Source organism: Cetorhinus maximus, chromosome 8, assembly GCF_964194155.1.
Source record: "Cetorhinus maximus chromosome 8, sCetMax3.hap1.1, whole genome shotgun sequence".
Lineage (NCBI taxonomy): Eukaryota > Metazoa > Chordata > Chondrichthyes > Lamniformes > Cetorhinidae > Cetorhinus > Cetorhinus maximus.
Genome location: NC_135886.1, coordinates 15,673,047 through 15,689,522, shown reverse-complemented (window position 1 = coordinate 15,689,522; position 16,476 = coordinate 15,673,047). Strand labels below are relative to the sequence as shown.

The 16,476-nt window shown below is 46.1% G+C and overlaps 1 protein-coding gene across 2 annotated transcripts in view; it reads left to right on the top strand.

Annotated features, from left to right (window-relative positions):
* foxp4 (forkhead box P4) overlaps positions 1-16,476 on the top strand; it is a 438,498-nt gene that overhangs the window by 191,711 nt on the left and 230,311 nt on the right. For both annotated transcript variants that reach the window (XM_078546502.1, XM_078546501.1), the window contains exon 3: positions 15,546-15,635. In XM_078546502.1, coding sequence (XP_078402628.1) covers positions 15,546-15,635 — 90 coding nt within the window. The remainder of the gene's footprint in view (positions 1-15,545; positions 15,636-16,476) is intronic.

The window sequence follows — 16,476 nt, the reverse complement described above, 5'->3', positions numbered from 1 at the left end:
TTGACCCCCATTTTTGGAGGGAGTTTTTGAGGCTTCGAAGGTCGATGTGTACGCTGACATTTACAGCAACTTCCACATCCGGCCTGAGAAGCACGTGCTCAGTTTCGAATTTGAGTGCGAGTCCCGGTCACCACCTTGCAGGCTTTCTCCGGAAAGTTCCAAACCTGCCAGCAGAGTCCACAGTGCTGGGTGAAACGCGTGGCCTAAGAGCTCAGAGCAAAATTGGTGATGGGCAGCATTGAATAGTGGCCCTTCCCCTCGGACTGTGGTGGAATTCAGGCCTGCAGAAGAGCCTCATAAAACCCAGCTCCCTTGGGTGGTTTCTGGCGCCTGAAGCTGCAGCGGCACAGCCACAGCTCTGTTTCGGCACCACTCCTGCCAAACCCTGGGCTGGCATTGAATATAAGAACACTGGAACTTGAGGGGGCCATTCAATCCCCTGCACATGTTCTGCCATTCAATTAGACCACAGTTGATCTGTATTTTATGGGGCTAATTTGTTAGGTTTTGAGTTAGGATGCTGGGGTTAGGGATCGAGGTTAAAGATGGGCTTAGGTTAGTGTTTAGTAATTAGGTTTAGAGTTTGAGATTATGATTAGGGTTAGGGAGCTAGGGTTAAGGTTAGAGGCTATCATTATGGTTAGTTTAATGTTAGGGGTTTGGATTAGGAGGGTTTGGGGTGAGGGCTAAGTTACGATTAGGCTCTTACAGCCAGTGTAGATGTCAGGTGAATGCAGCACTGTGCAATCCCTGCTTGTAGTTCACTAACAGGTAATATCTGGTGACTTAACTTGCACATGGAATTTGGGTGCCCAGGTGTGGTACTGAGAGGTGCCAGTTCACCCTTAGTACCCATGGAGAGTGAGGAGTGGCAGGGGGCAGGCAGGTTTGAGGGATGGGTCTATGGGGATGGGATAGTGGGGGACTTGTGGAGGGAAAAGGCAATGAAGAGATAAACCTCCATTTCAAATTATAAGTTATATTGATTTAAAGTGTGTGGGCAGCTGTGGGGCTATGAGGCAGTGGCTGGACTGCTGGGAGTATTATTCCTGTCACTACCAAATACTTTATTATTATTTTCTTCTTGAAGTCACATTTGAACAAATCATTTTAAAAGTTTGCTTTTTATAGCTGACTTTAGGGCCCTGTCAGAGAGAGGAAAAGGTGCTGGAAATTGGGCCTTTGATGTTGTAAACCCTCACACATCACTAGTTTTTAAGAGCTCTGGTTTACAGGAGTTGGTCTTGCTGCTATCATGTTACGGACTGTGTTCTTAAAGCAGGATTACCTTCTGTTAGTATAAAAGATAGTGGGAATTGGGTAACGAGTTAATTTGCAAAGATAAAGGCAAACAGAGAGAGGCTGAGCATCATATCAATTCAGTGAAGCCCATGGACCCTCCATCGCTGGGTGTAGCTGCTTTCACTCTCCTACCTAGAATCCATCCTGGGGCTTTAACCCACCTTCTTTCTCTCTCATCCTCTTTCTCTCTCTCTCCCTTTTTCTCTCTCTCCTTTCTCTATCTCCCTCTTTTTCTATATCCCTCTTTCGCTTTCTCCCTCTTTCTCTATCTCCCTCTTTCTCTCTCTCCCTCATTCTCTATATCCCTCTTTCTCGCTTTCTCTCTCTTTCTTGCTTTCTCCCTCTTTCTCTCAGGCTCCGTCTCTCTCCCTCCCTTTCTCTCTCTCTCTCTCCTCAGCTCTGTGAAGAAATAGCTCTGATATCAGTCTTGTTTTTTGCTTATCTCATTGAAACATACAAAATTCTTACAGGGCTCAACAGGTTAGATGCACGAAGGCTGGGGTGGGAAAGAGGGTGGGGTGGTGGTCAAGAACCAGGGACACAGTCTCAGAATAAGGGTCAGGCCATTTAGGACTGAGATGAGGAGGAATTTCTTCACTCAGAGGGTGGTGAATCTTTGGAATTCTCTACTCCAGAGGGCTGTGGAGGCTCAGTCATTGAGTACGTCAAGACAGAGATATTAGGTATTAAAGATATCAAGAGATATGGGGATAGTGCAGGAAAATGGCAGGACATTCTGGGGAAGGAAGGTAAGCAGCCAGTGGTCGTGGTACACATTGGTACCAACGACATAGGTAAACTAGGGGATGATGACCTGCAAGCTCAGCACAGGAAGTTAGGAGATAAATTAAAATGCAGGACCTCAAATGTAGTCATCTCAGGATTACTCCCAGTTCCACGTGCTAACGAGAGCAGGAATAAGAGGATAGACCAAATAAACACGTGGATGGAGAGATGGTGTAGCCAGGAGGGATTCGGATTCTTGAGGCACTGGGACCGGTTCTGGGGAAGGTGGGACCTGTACAAACCGGACGGGCTGCACCCAGGCAGAGCTGGGACCAGTGTCCTTGCGGGGGCTTTTGCTAGTTCTGTTGGGGAGTATTTAAACTAGTGTGGCAGGGGGATGGGATCCCAGAAGTAGGATCAGATAGGTCAGATTCAGATCAGAAAAATGGAGGTAGAACATTAGCTAGGGACGTTGTGATAGACGTGGAGTTACAGGAGAAGCAAAATTTTAAAAATGTCCAGCAAGGGAAATTGACGGGGTTAAACTGTTTACACTTCAATGCAAGGAGTACTACAAACAAGGTAGATGAGTTAAGGGCACAGGTAGACACATGGCAGCAGGATGTCATTGCTATAATGGAGACCTGGCTAAAGGAGGGGCAAAACTGGCAGCTTAATATCCCTGGTTATAGAATCTTCAGACATGATAGAGTAGGAGATAAAAAAGGAAGTGGGGTAACACTAATGGTTAAAGAATCAATTCCAGTTGTGAGAAGGGATGATATACTAAATGGGTCAACAAACGAGGCTCTATGGATTGAGCTTAGAAATAAAAAAGGGGCAGTCACACTACTGGGAGTATACTACAGACCCCCAAATAGTGAAAGGGAGATAGAAGAACAAATATGTAGGCAAATTTCTGCTTGTAAGAACAAGAGGGCAATAATAGTAGGAGACTTCAACTATCCTAATATCAACTGGGATTCAAACAATATAAGGGGCACTGAGGGAGAAAAATTCATGCAGTGTGTCCAGGAAAATGTTTTCAACCAATTAGTGACAAACCCAACGAGAGGAGATGCAATTCTAGACCTAGTCTTGGGGAATGAAGAAGGGCAAGTGGGTGAAGTGACAGTTGGCGACCATATCGGGGACAGTGATCACAATTCAATTAGATTTAGTATTACCATGGAAGAGTAAAAGTCTTGAACTGAGGGAAGGCAAATTTTGCAGAAATGAGAAGGGACTTGGCTGAGGTGGACTGGACAGCACTGCTGGAGGATAAAATGGGAAAACCAGTGGGAAGCACTAAAAAGCGAGATCCAAATTGTACAAAGTAGACATGTCCCCTACAAAAATAAGAGTGGTACTGCCAAATCTAGACCCCCCCTGGTTGTCTAGAGGAATATAGGGGAAGATCAAGCAGAAAAAGAAAGCGTACGATAGGCACTAAGAACTAAGCACTGCAGATAGCCTAGACGAATATAGCAAGTGCAGGGACGAAGTAAAAAAGGAAATAAGGAAATCAAAGAGAGGGCATGAAAAAAGATTAGCAAGTAAAGTTAAAGATAACCCAAAGATGTTTTACCAATACATTAGTGCTAAAAGGTTAGTTAAGGAAAAAGTGGGACCTATCAGAGATGAAGATGGAAACTTGTGTGTAGATGCAGAGGCTGTGGGAAGGGTTTTGAATGAATATTTTGTCTCCGTGTTTACAAAGGAAAGGGAGGATGTAGATATAGTAGTCCAGGAGGAACACTGCAAGATATTGGACGGGATAGTCATAATGAGAGAGGAAGTACTCGAAGGGTTGAAATCCTTGAAAGTTGATAAGTCACCAGGGCCAGATGGATTGTTTCTGAGGCTGCTGAAGGAAGTCAGAGAGGAGATAGCAGATGCTCTGAGGATGATTTTCCAATCTTCACTAGATACAGGGGAGGTACCGGAGGACTGGAGAAATGCAAACGTAGTTCCATTGTTTAAAAAGCGATCAAAGGAAATGCCAAACAATTATAGGCCAGTTAGTCTTACATCGGTGGTGAGCAAATTAGTAGAATCAATCCTGAGAGATAGGATTAACTGTCATGTGGAAAGGCATGGACTAGTCAGGGATGGTCAGCATGGATTTGTTAAAGGAAGGTCTTGCCTCACAAATTTGATTGAATTCTTTGAGGAAGTGACAAGAAGGGTTGATGAAGGTAGTGCCGTGGATGTTGTGTACATGGATTTTAGCAAGGCATTTGACAAGGTCCCACATGGCAGATTGGTCAGGAAAGTACAAGCCCATGGGATTCAGGGTAATGTGGCAAATTGGGTATAAGGTTGGCTTTGTAACAGGAAACAAAGGGTAATGGTCGATGCCCTTGCAAATGGAAAGTTGTCTCAAGTGGCACAGGGCTTGGTGATGGGGCCCTTGCTGTTTGTGTTATATATTAATGATTTGGACATGAACATGGAGGGCACGATTGGGAAAATTTGCATTTGACACAAAGATTGGCCAAGTAGTGGATAGTGTAGAGGATAGCCATAATCTCCAAAATGATATAGATGGGTTGGTGGAGTGGGCGGTAAAGTGGCAGATGGATTTTAACATAGAGAAGTGTGAGGTCATACATTTAGGGAGGTCAAACAGTTACAGGGATTACACAATAAATATACTAAGAGGGGTAGATGAAATGAGAGATCTTGGCGTACAAGTACACAGGTCCCTGAAGGCAGCAGTTCAAGTAGACAAGGTTGTAAAGAAGGCATATGGAATTCTCTCCTTCATTGGCAGAGGTATAGAATATAAAAGTAAGGATTTAATGTTGGAATTGTATAAAACACTGGTGAGGCCACAAAGGGGTGTTGACGTCAACACCCCTTTGTCCTTTTGTCTATGACATCTTTGGCACTCTTTTCTTTGCCTCCACCTATCACTGTCCCTCTATCCAGCTCAACCTGTCCCACCCCCCTCAGACAGCTTATATTTCCCCTCATTTCTATTTATCCTTAGTTCTGATGAAGAGTCATACGGACTCGAAACATTAATTGTATTCCTCTCCGCAGATGCAGTCAGACCTGCTGAGTTTTTCCAGTTATTTTTGTTTTTATTCTAGATTTTCAGCATCCACAATATGTTGCTTTTAAGGCTGAGAGGTAACTTGATTGAGGTGTACAAAATTATGAGGGGAATAGATAGAGTGGACAGAATAAAATTGTTTCCCTTGGTGGAGAATTCTAGAACCAGGGGACATAGATTCAAGATAAGTGGCAGAAGGTGTAGGGGGGGGACACGAGGAAGAACTTTTTTATGCAGAGGGTAGTGGGTGTCTGGAATTCGCTGCCCAAGTTGGTGGTAGAGGCAGAAACTTTAAACTCTTTTAAAAAGTACCTGGATCTGCACCTTAAGTGCTGTAAGCTGCAGGGCTATGGGCCGGGTGCAGGAAGGTGGGATTAGAAAGGGCACCTGGGTGTCCTTGGCCTGGCAGGGACAAGATGGGCTGAATGGCCTCCTTCTGTGCTGTAACTTTCTGTGCTGTTCTATGGAAGTAGAACATCAATCAGTCATTATCTAGTTGAATGACAGAGCAGGTTCGAGGGGCCCAACAGCCTACTCCTGCTCCTATTTCCTATGTTGCTATGTTTATGCTAGTGTGCTCCTTGACCTGCTGTCCTGGTTTAGCTTGAAATATTATCTTAGGATTAATCTTTCTCCCTGCTTTCAGTACCTTGTATACCAGTTAAGTCTCTTCTCATTGACTTTTTTTTCAAATTTAAAAAGTATGCATTTTTCAAACCTTTCCCCATAACTCTGACCCTTTGACACTGGAGATCAGCCCAAAGGTGCCTTCTCTGCATTCTTCCCAAAGACACGAATGTTTCTCAATGCCTGCATGACCAGCCTGAGGTACAAACTCAAACTGGCTTCTGCTCAGAGCACCATGCAGTTTCAGCTTAACACCCAGAGAACTGCAGGCTACTGAATTGGCTCAGCTGTTTTCTATCATTACAACAGGGTGATTCTATTTCAAAAGTATTTCACTGGCTGTAAAGCTGTTCGGCGTATCCTCATAGGTGCTGGAGCAATACAAGTTCTTTTTTTGTAGTTAGGCAGGGCTCCACGGAGTGGACGTGGAAAGTGCAGATTCTACAATCACTCCTGGATTTCTCTCAGCCTCCCACCTCGTTGGTTCAACACCATTCGATGAATAAAGTAACTCCCTCTATTTTAATCTTTGATTGTGTAAAACCTTACATTTATCTATGCTGAATTAGATCAGCTAGAGATCTGCCACTCTTATTTCTTGCCTGGATCCTTCTGTAACTTCTGGGCGGTGCTCTTCAAACTCTGTCACCCTGTCTAGTTTACTATTAACCACAAATCTGTCCAAAATATCTGTAGATTCAAAACAGCCTCTCAGGTGGAACTTTAGGTGCTGAACTGAGGCCAAGTCTGCCCGTTAATATCAATGTAAAAGATCCCACAGTCATTATTTTAAAGATGACCAGGGGAAAATAAGAAATAGGAGTAGGAGTAGACCATTCAGCCGGCCAGACCAGCTCCACCATTCAACACCATCATGGCCGATCCTGGCAGCTCCAATTTCCTGCCTGCTCCCCATGTCCCTTGATTCCCTGAGAGACCAAAACTCTGTCCATTTCAGCCTTAAATGTATTCAATGGTGGATCATCCACAGCCTCCCTGGGGTAAAGAATTTCAAAGATTCGCCACCTTTGAGAACCAAGAGACTAGTGAGATTGAGGGCCTGAAAGAAATTAGCATTCGTAAAACAAATGTACTCGAGAAATTAATGGGGTGAAAAGTTGATAAATCCACTGGACCTGATGATCTACATCCCAGTGATGAAAGAGGTAGCTGTAGAGATAGTGGACGCGCTGGTGATCATCTTCCAAAATTCTAAAGATTCTGGAATGGTTCCTGCAGATTGGAAGGTAGCAAATGTTACCCAAGACTTTGAGGGCCCCAGTTTGCTTTGGCTGTCCTCCTGTGGGTCAGCTCCCTCTGCGGTGACAGAGGATGACATTGAGAGGGTCACAGGCAAAGGGGACTCGGAGGGAGAGGACAGCCTCTGAGATTCCTGAGTGGATGACCCAGGGGTGTCAGCTGCCGCTCCTCCTCCCTTCAAGTGCACTAGGACCCCAGCCTGACTCCTTGAGGGGAAGGAGCATCTGGAGGGATGTTGAGGTGCCCCGTTTCCCTCTCGCGTTGCCACTGCAGGAACTCACCCATGGCTACCGCGATGGAGTGCAGGTCTGCGCACATCTCAGCATTCTGCTGGACCAGGGTCAACATGGCATGCACCATCCTCCCCATAGAGAACTCCATACATGCACATGGGGGCACCACTTCAGAGAGTGCGCACTCCTCTGACTCACGTGCCACTCTGTTGAGGGCTCTGCGTGATGTTCCCCCACCTTCTGCTGACTCTCCAGGATCAGGTGGATGGCCGAATCCAGAGGCTTGTCATCTGACTTGGACCTCACAGGTGCCTATTCCCCAGCAGTCCTCCAAGTGCCGGGGATCTCGGCTCAACCTGCCTCCTCCTGCTGCAGACACATGTCTATGTGGTAATCACCAGGTTGTGAACCCAGGCCGGCTCTAGATCTAGGTCCCACCGAGGTGTGTGTCTCTGCACTGGTGGATGGTGTGGGTAACCCCACTATTAAAAAAGGGAGGTAGAGAGAAAACAGGGAATTATAGACCAGTCAGCCTGATGTCAGTAGTGGGGAAAATTCTAGAGTTCATTATAAAAGATTTAATAGCTGAGCACATGGAAAATAGTGGCAGAATTGGACAGAGTCAGCATGGATTTACAAAAGGGAAATCATGCTTGACAAATCTACTGGAATTTTTTGAGGATGTAACTAGTAGAGTTGATGAGGGGGAGCCAGCGGATGTGGTTTATTTTGACTTTCAGAAGGCTTTCGACAAAATCCCACATAAGAGATTGGCGTGTAAAATTAAAGCGCATGGGATTGGGGGTAGTGTATTGGGATGGATAGAAAACTGGTTGGCAGACAGGATACAAAGAGTAGGAATAAACGGGTCTTTTTCCGAATGGCAGGCAGTGACTAGTGGGGTTCTGCAGGGATCGGTGCTGGGACCCCAGCTATTCACATTATATATCAATGATTTAGATGAGGGAATTAAATGTAATATCTCCAAATTTGCAGATGACACAAAGCTGGGTGGGAGGGTGAGCTGTGAGGAAGATGCAGAGATGCTTCAGTGTGATTTGGACAAGCTGAGTGAGTGGGCAAATGCATGGCAGATGCAGTATAATTTGTATAAATGTGAGGTTACCCACTTTGGTAGCAAAAACAGGAAGGCAGATTATTATCTGAATGGCTATAAATTGAGAGAGGGAAATGTGCAATGAGACCTGGGTGTCCTTGTACACCAGTCACTGAAGGTAAGCATGCAGGTGCAGCAGGCGGTAAAGAAGGCAAATGGTATGTTGGCCTTCATAGCCAGAGGATTCGAGTACAGGAACAGGGATGCCTTGCTGTGATTGTACAGGGCCTTGGTGAGACCACACTTGGAATATTGTGTGCAGTTTTGGTCTCTTTATCTGAGGAAGGATGTTCTTGCTATAGAGGGAATGCAGCGAAAGGTTCACCATACTGATTCCTGGGATGGCGGGACTGACATATGAGAAGAGATTGAGTCAGTTAGGATTATATTCGCTGGAGTTCAGAAGAATGAGGGGGGATCTCATAGAAACCTATAAAATTCTAACAGGACTAGACAGGGTAGATGCAGAAACGATGTACCCAATGGTGGGGGAACCAGGGGTCACAGTCTGAGATGAGGAGAAATTTCTTCACCCAGAGAGTGGTGAGCCTGTGGAATTTGTTACCACAGAAAGTAGTTGAGGCCAAAACATTGTATGTTTTCAAGAAGGAGTTAGATATAGCTCTTGGGGTGAAAGGGATCAAAGGATATGGGGAGAAAGCGGGAGCAGGCTATTGAGTTGGATGATCAGCCATGACCATAATGAATGGCAGAGCAGGCTCAAAGGGCCGAATGGCCTACTCCTGCTTCTATTTTCTATGTTTCTATGTAAGTGCTGGGACGGGTCTTCCACTTGCTTATTTCCAGCTCTTCAATGGAGGAGGTGTCCTCCTGGCTGGAGGTGAAGATGTGGATGGAGCTGAGGGACTGGCTGGCTGAGGGTGTCGGTTGCTTGACAGAGCTCCCTGTGAACCAATGTAGAGATAATTAATGCATGGCAGCAGAGTCAAAAGCAGGAGAGAGAGCATTCACAGATGCATTGAGAGACGAAGATGTGGTACAGGATCCACACGTGGATGTCAGCTGCCAACCTCACTATTGCCGCAGGCACGGTCCACGTCCTCACCAGTCACCGCAATGGTACGCTCTTCAAAGTGAGTGAGGGGCCTAATGTGGGCCACTCCACTCCTGTTATGGGACCGGTCCCTGCTGTTGTGAGCCAGCTTCTCCTGCATGAAAACAGATAGAGAGAGTGTGAGCGGGACACATGGCACTGTATGGAATGTTTGTCTGGTGAGCAGAGCCATAGACAGGATGAGGACATGAGTTCCAGTGGGTATGAGTCTGATGGAGATGTGAGGGTGTGTGTGAGAGTTAGTAGTATTGTCCCTTGAAATGTGAGATCCCTGTGGATGTGTGATGGGTTTGCGAGTGTGTGAGTTGAGAGTGATGAGAAGATCGACTTGCCCTGGTGGAATGGATGAGACCATTCATCTCTTCAGTTGACGCTGACCATCACTGCAACCACTTCCCAAGCTGGATTGGTGACCTTGTTTATTGGCCTTTGCCCAGAACTGGGGTAGAGGACTTTGCAGCGATCCTCCACTGAGTCTAGTGGGCAGTCAAGGGAGGCATCGGTAAATCTGGGGGCAGTATGTTTCCTCCCTTTGGCAGCCATGACTTTGCAGCAACTCCTGATTACTTGAAGAGTGCTTGCTGTGTGAAGGGGCAGCCTTTAGATGCGGTGCCCAGTTTACTGAAGGCCTGATGTGACGGCAGGGTGGGCGAATGAGAGGCTGCCCCACCAGCAATCCAGCCTGTTTCCTGGGAATGAGATTGGGATGATACTGTGTGAAAAGCAGCCATTGCAGCTGGTGGGTAAAACATCCTTTTTCCCGCCTGCTACTGCACTTAGTGCAAATCTGGGATGATCCTGCCCTTAGAAAATATTTGCTAGGATTGGGCAGAGTCAACATGGATTTATAAAATCATGTTTGACAAGCTTGTTGGAGTTTTTTTGAGGATGTCACCTGTAGCATAGATAAAGGAGAACCAGTGGATGTGGTGTATTTGGATTTTCAGAAGGCTTTTGATAAGGTCCCACACAGGAGGTTAGTAAACAAAATTAGAGCACATGGGATTGGGGGTAATATACTGGCAAGGGTTCAGAATTGGTTAACGGACAGAAAAAAGAGTAGGAATCAATGGGTCATTCTCAGGATGGCAGGCTGTCAGTGGGATACGGCAAGGATCAGTGCTAGATCCACAGCTATTCACAATCTGTAGACAGGCTTTGGATGTGGGGACCAAATGTAATATTTCCAAGTTTGCTGATGACACAAAACTAGGTGCGTGAGTGGACAAGACATGGCAGATGGAATATGTTGTGAATAAATGTGAAGTTACCCACTTTGGTTGGAGGAACAAAAAGGCAGATTTTTTTTTATGGTGAGAGTTTGGGAAGTGTTGATGTCCAAAGGGACCTGGGTGTCCTTGTTCATGGGTCACTGAAAGCTAACATGCAGGTGCAGCAGGCAATTAGGAAGAAAAATAATATGTTGGCCTTCATCGTAATAGAATTTGAGTACAGGAGTAACGGAGTCTTGCTGGTGGTGTATAGAGCCTTGACGATACCCCACCTGGAGTATTGTATACAGTTTTGGCCTCCTTACCTAAGGAAGGCAGACTTGAGGTAGATGGAGCGGAGTTCACCAGACTGATTCCTGGGATGGCGGGATTGTCCTATGGGGAGAGATTGAGGAGACTGGGCCTGTATTCTGTGATCGACTCTGTGTCCTGTAGTGTTCTGAAGAATTAGAGGTGATCCTATTGAAGCATAAAAAATTCTTTTGGGGCTCGACAGGAAGGCTGTTCCCCCTAACCGAGGGGAGTCTAGAACTAGGGGACACAGTCTCAGAATAAGAGGCAAGGCATTTAGAACCGAGATGATGAGGAATTTCTTCACTCAGAGGGTGGTGAATCTTTGAAATTCTCTACTCCAGAGGGTTGTGGAGGCTCAGCCATTGAGTATGTTCAAGACAGAGATTGATAGATTTCTAGATAGTAAAGACATCAAGGGATAGTGAGGGGAAAATGGCATGAGGTAGAAGGTCAGCCTTGATCTAGTTGAATGACGGAGCAAGATCAAGGGGCTGAATGGCCTACTCCTGCCCCTATTTCCCATGTTCCTTTGAGTGAAGACAATTTTCCTCCTCTCAGTCTTAAATGAGTTCTCCCCAGAGTCCTGGCCAATATTTATCCGTCATAGACACTGGCATGGACTAGTTAGGTTGAATGGTTTGATTCAGTGTTATGTACTCTACATAACTCCATAGAATCACTAACAGATTATCCAGTCATTAACTCATTAATGTTTGTGAGGCCTTGCTGTGTGCTAAATGGCTGCCAAATTTCCCTACATTACAAAGGTGACTACGTTCTTTTTTAAAATACTTCATTTGTTGTAAATGCTTTGGGGCGCCTTGCGACCATGAAAGGTGCTATATAAATGCAAGTTCTTATTTTTCCCTTTAAATGTTCTTTAGCTTTCTAGATTTACTATATCAGAATATTCCACTTGTTTAAAAGATTCAAAGTGACTGTTCAGAGATTATCAGCCCTTTCTCATTCTACGCTGACCATCATTTCCTGGCTTGTATTCACATCACAAAAATAATCCTCAGGTTATTTCCCATTGATTCCCTCACCTGCCACTTCCAGGTGTCAGTCTGGTGGATCTGCTGTTAGCTGAATTTGTTTTATCAGCTTCTTCTGAACATAGGTAACATACTGACAAGTTTCCAATCAACTGGGAGCTTCTGCCTGTTAAATGCCTCCACCATTAGCACTTTGAAGTTGTATTTAATACTCCTGTGATTTGTTAGTTTTCTACCTTTTGGGTATGTTGGGGACCCTCTATACCAGTGTTGTATCGGACTCCTGGCTTTGCTGAACTCGCTCATCAATCTTAACAGGAAACTGGTGGCAGGACCATTGTCTTTCTTTCTAGTTATTCACAGACCTCAACTTGAGTGGCTTGCTAGGCACATTGCTGTGGGCCTGGAGTCACATAAAGATCAGGCCATGTAAGAAGAGCTGGTTTACAATGTTGAACCTGGTGAATTTTTATGACGATTGGTTAGTTTCATGGTCACCAATACTGATGCTGGTTTACTATTCCAGATTTATTTCGAATTTCCCAGCTGTTGTGGTGGGACTTGAGCACATGGTGTAGGTTTCATTAGTCATAGAATCTTAGATTCATAGAAAGTTTTACGGCACAGAAAGAGGCCACTTGACCCATTATGTCGGAGACAACCGATAAATGAGCCGGCCAGCCCAATTCAACTTTCCAGCATTTGGTCCGTAGCCCTGCAGGTTACAGCACTTGAGGTGCATATCCAGACACCTTTTAAATGAGTTGGGGGTTTCTGCATCTACTGCCCTCTCAGGCAGTGAGTTCCAGTAACATAACCATCGTGCTACCATCCCCAAAACCTGCCATTTGTACTAATGTGTTTGAGGCTTATATATCTCTCCCTGCACCTCCACACAACCCGCTCAACCACTCCCACCCCCACCCCACCCCACCCCACCCCACCCCCACCCCACCCCAACCCACCCCCACCCCACCCCACTCCCACCCCCACCCCACCCCACCCCCACCCCACTCCCACCCCCACCCCACCCCACCGCACCCCACCCCACTCCCGCCCCCACCCCACCCCACCCCACCCCCACCCCACCGCCACCCCACTCCCGCCCCCACCCCACCATTTTCACCCACCTGATCAGTGTGCCGGCATAGTGCTTGGTTATTGAATCTGTTCAGTATATTGATTATAAATCAATTGTTAGGTGGCTCTATTCTTGTTTTGTTACATAATTCAGTTATGGTGTCACTGGCATCGTGGATTCCCTGTTAATATGTTACTGTATTGTTCAATCGTAGTGGTCCTCATATTTGGCAATTGTACTAATTAATTATTGTGTCAGTATGTTGTTACTGGGTTATGGAGTTCTTCCATGTGTTGGTTCATTCTGGGTTATGGAGTTGTTCAGTGTATTGGTTGTTACTGAGTCACTAGTGTCTCCATCAATGTATAATTCAATTATCGTATCTTCCTGACCTGTGTTTATCTGTTATTGGGGTTGTCTATCCCTCTACCACTATTCAGCTGTATTAATGGTTCACTGGTTTTTAAAAAATTATTTCACAGGATGTGGCTGTTGCTGCCTAGGCCAGCATTTGTTGCCCATCCCTAATTGCCCTTAAGAAGGAGGTGGTGAGCTGCCTCTTTGAACTGCTGCAGTCCAAAATTGGTTAATAATGAATGTCTGATGTATCCCAGACAGTGTGCTGTTGTATGTTCATCTGAAGAACATTCAATGATCAACCCACGTGGTAGCATCAAGGAGCCCGAGCAAAGCTGGAGCCAATGGGAATCAGGGGGAAAACTCTCCACTGGTTGGAGTCATATCCAGCATAAAGGAAGATGGTTAAAGGAAGGAGGTTAGTCATCTCAGCTCCAGGACATCACTACAGGAGTTCCTCAGGGTAGTGCCCTCGGACCAACCAACTTCAGCTGCTTCATCAATGCCCTTCCTTCCATCATAAGGTCAGAAGTGGGGATGTTCACTGATGATTGCACAATGTTCAGCACCATTCGTGACTCCTCAGATACTGAAACAGTCCATGTCCAAATGCAGTAAGACCTGGGCAATATCCAGGCTTGGGCTGACAAGTGGCAAGTAACATTCACGCCACACAAGTGCCAGGCAATGACCATCTCCAACAAGAGAGAATCTAACCATCGCCCCTTGACATTCAATGGCATTACCATCACTGAATCCCCCACTATCAATATTCTGCGTGTTACCATTGATCAGAAACTGAACTGGACTAGCCATATAAATACTGTGGCTACAAGAGCAGGTCAGAGGCTAGGAATCCTGCGATGAGTAACTCACCTCCTAACTCCCCAAAGCCTGTCCACCATCTACAAGGCACAAGTCAGGACTGTGATGGAATACTCTGCACTTGCCTGGATGAGTGTAGCTCACAATACTCAAGATGCTTGACACCGTTCAGGACAAAGCAGCCAACTTGATTGGCACCACATCCACAAACATTCACTCCCTCCACCACCGACACACAGTGGCAGCAGTGTGTACCATCTACAAGATGCGCTGCAGGAATTCACCAAGACTCCTTAGACAGTACCTTCCAAACTCACGACCACTACCATCTGGAAGGACAAGGGCAGCAGATACGTGGGAACACCAGCACCTGGGAGTTCCCCTCCAAGTCACTCACCATCCTGACTTGAAAATATATCGGCCGTTCCTTCACTGTCACGGGGTCAAAATCCTGGAACACCCTCCCTAACAGCACTGTGGGTGTACCTACACCACATGGACTGCAGCCGGTCAAGAAGGCAGCTCACCACCACCTTCTCAAGGGCAACTAGGGATGGACAATAAATGCTGGCCCAGCCAGCAAAGCCCACATCCCGTGAATGAATGGAAAAAAAATCTGGGGTAGCTGGGAATACTACTGCTGCTGCCTCAGGCTGGAATCAACAACTCAGACTGAGGAAGGAGCTTGGAAATCTTTGATTCTGTACAACGCAGACCCAGAGTGGGAGAGGAAGCATCAGAACTGAAATCTTCTCTTGGGGAGAAATGAGTTTTTGTAACGTATGCTACACATGGAGGATTTTACCAAAATCTACTGAGGGTACCAATAAACCTAATGCTGAGGATGCACCTAATTTGCCAAATATTATCACAGGTTACATTTTAAAGAGTGAAAGTTACAGCTTGCATTGTTTTATCTGCGCTGCTGTTCAGTGGCAGTGTTCCATAAACAGCAGCACAGGGGTCGGAGATGCCAGATGTGAATGGTCAGAGGTGCCAGATGTGAATGGTCAGACACAGATGTGAATGGCCAGACACAGATGTGAATGGTCAAAGATGCCAGATGCGAATGCTCAGGCACAGATGCAAAAGGGCGAGATGCCACATGTGAATGGTCAGAGGTGCCAGATGTGAATGGCCAGACACAGATGTGAATTGTCAGACAGAGATGTGAATGGGCAAAGATGCCAGATGTGAATGGTCAGACGCAGATGTGACTGGTCAGTCAGAGATGACGTGGAGATGTTGGCTCTAGCCTTCCACTAACATTTGACCACTCAGTTAATGTAGGTCAGTGGAAAAAAGATTTGGGATCTACACCTTTTTCTTATTTTTCTCCTTTCTCCCTCTTTGATTCCAGGCTCTTCAAGCAGCGAGACAGCTTTTACTTCATCAAGCAACAGGACTCAACTCTCCCAGCGCAAATGACAAGCAACAGCAGACCGTACAGGTCTGTATAATACATCAAGTGTAAACAGTGCTGGTTAGACTGTGACATATAACGTGCAGGAGCAGATACTGTATCAGGGGTCTATTAACAATATGTACCCTGTACGTGCAGGAGCTGTCTATGAGACGCACACGGTAGTGAATAATTCGCTTTTACTGCCTGTGTGCTATACACATACAGGAGCTAACATTGAGACACACACAGACTGTACAGTAACTGACACTGAGACACACACAGACTGTACAGGAGCTGACACTGAGACACACACAGACTGTACAGGAGCTGACACTGAGACACACACAGACTGTACAGGAACTGACACTGAGACACACACAGACCGTACAGAAGCTGACACTGAGACACACACAGACCGTACAGGAGCTGACACTGAGACACACACAGACTGTACAGGAGCTGACACTGAGACACACACAGACTGTACAGGAGCTGACACTGAGACACACACAGACTGTACAGGAGCTGACACTGAGACACACACAGACCGTACAGTAACTGACACTGAGACACACACAGACAGTACAGGAGCTGACACTGAGACACACACAGACTGTACAGTAACTGACACTGAGACACACGCAGACTGTACAGGAGCTGACACTGAGACACACACAGACTGTACAGAAGCTGACACTAAGACACACGCAGACTGTACAGTAACTGACACTGAGACACACAGACCGTACAGTAACTGACACTGAGACACACACAAACCGTACAGGAGCTGACACTGAGACACACACAGACCGTACAGGAACTGACACTGAGACACACACAGACTGTACAGGAACTGACACTGAGACACACACAGACCGTACAGGAG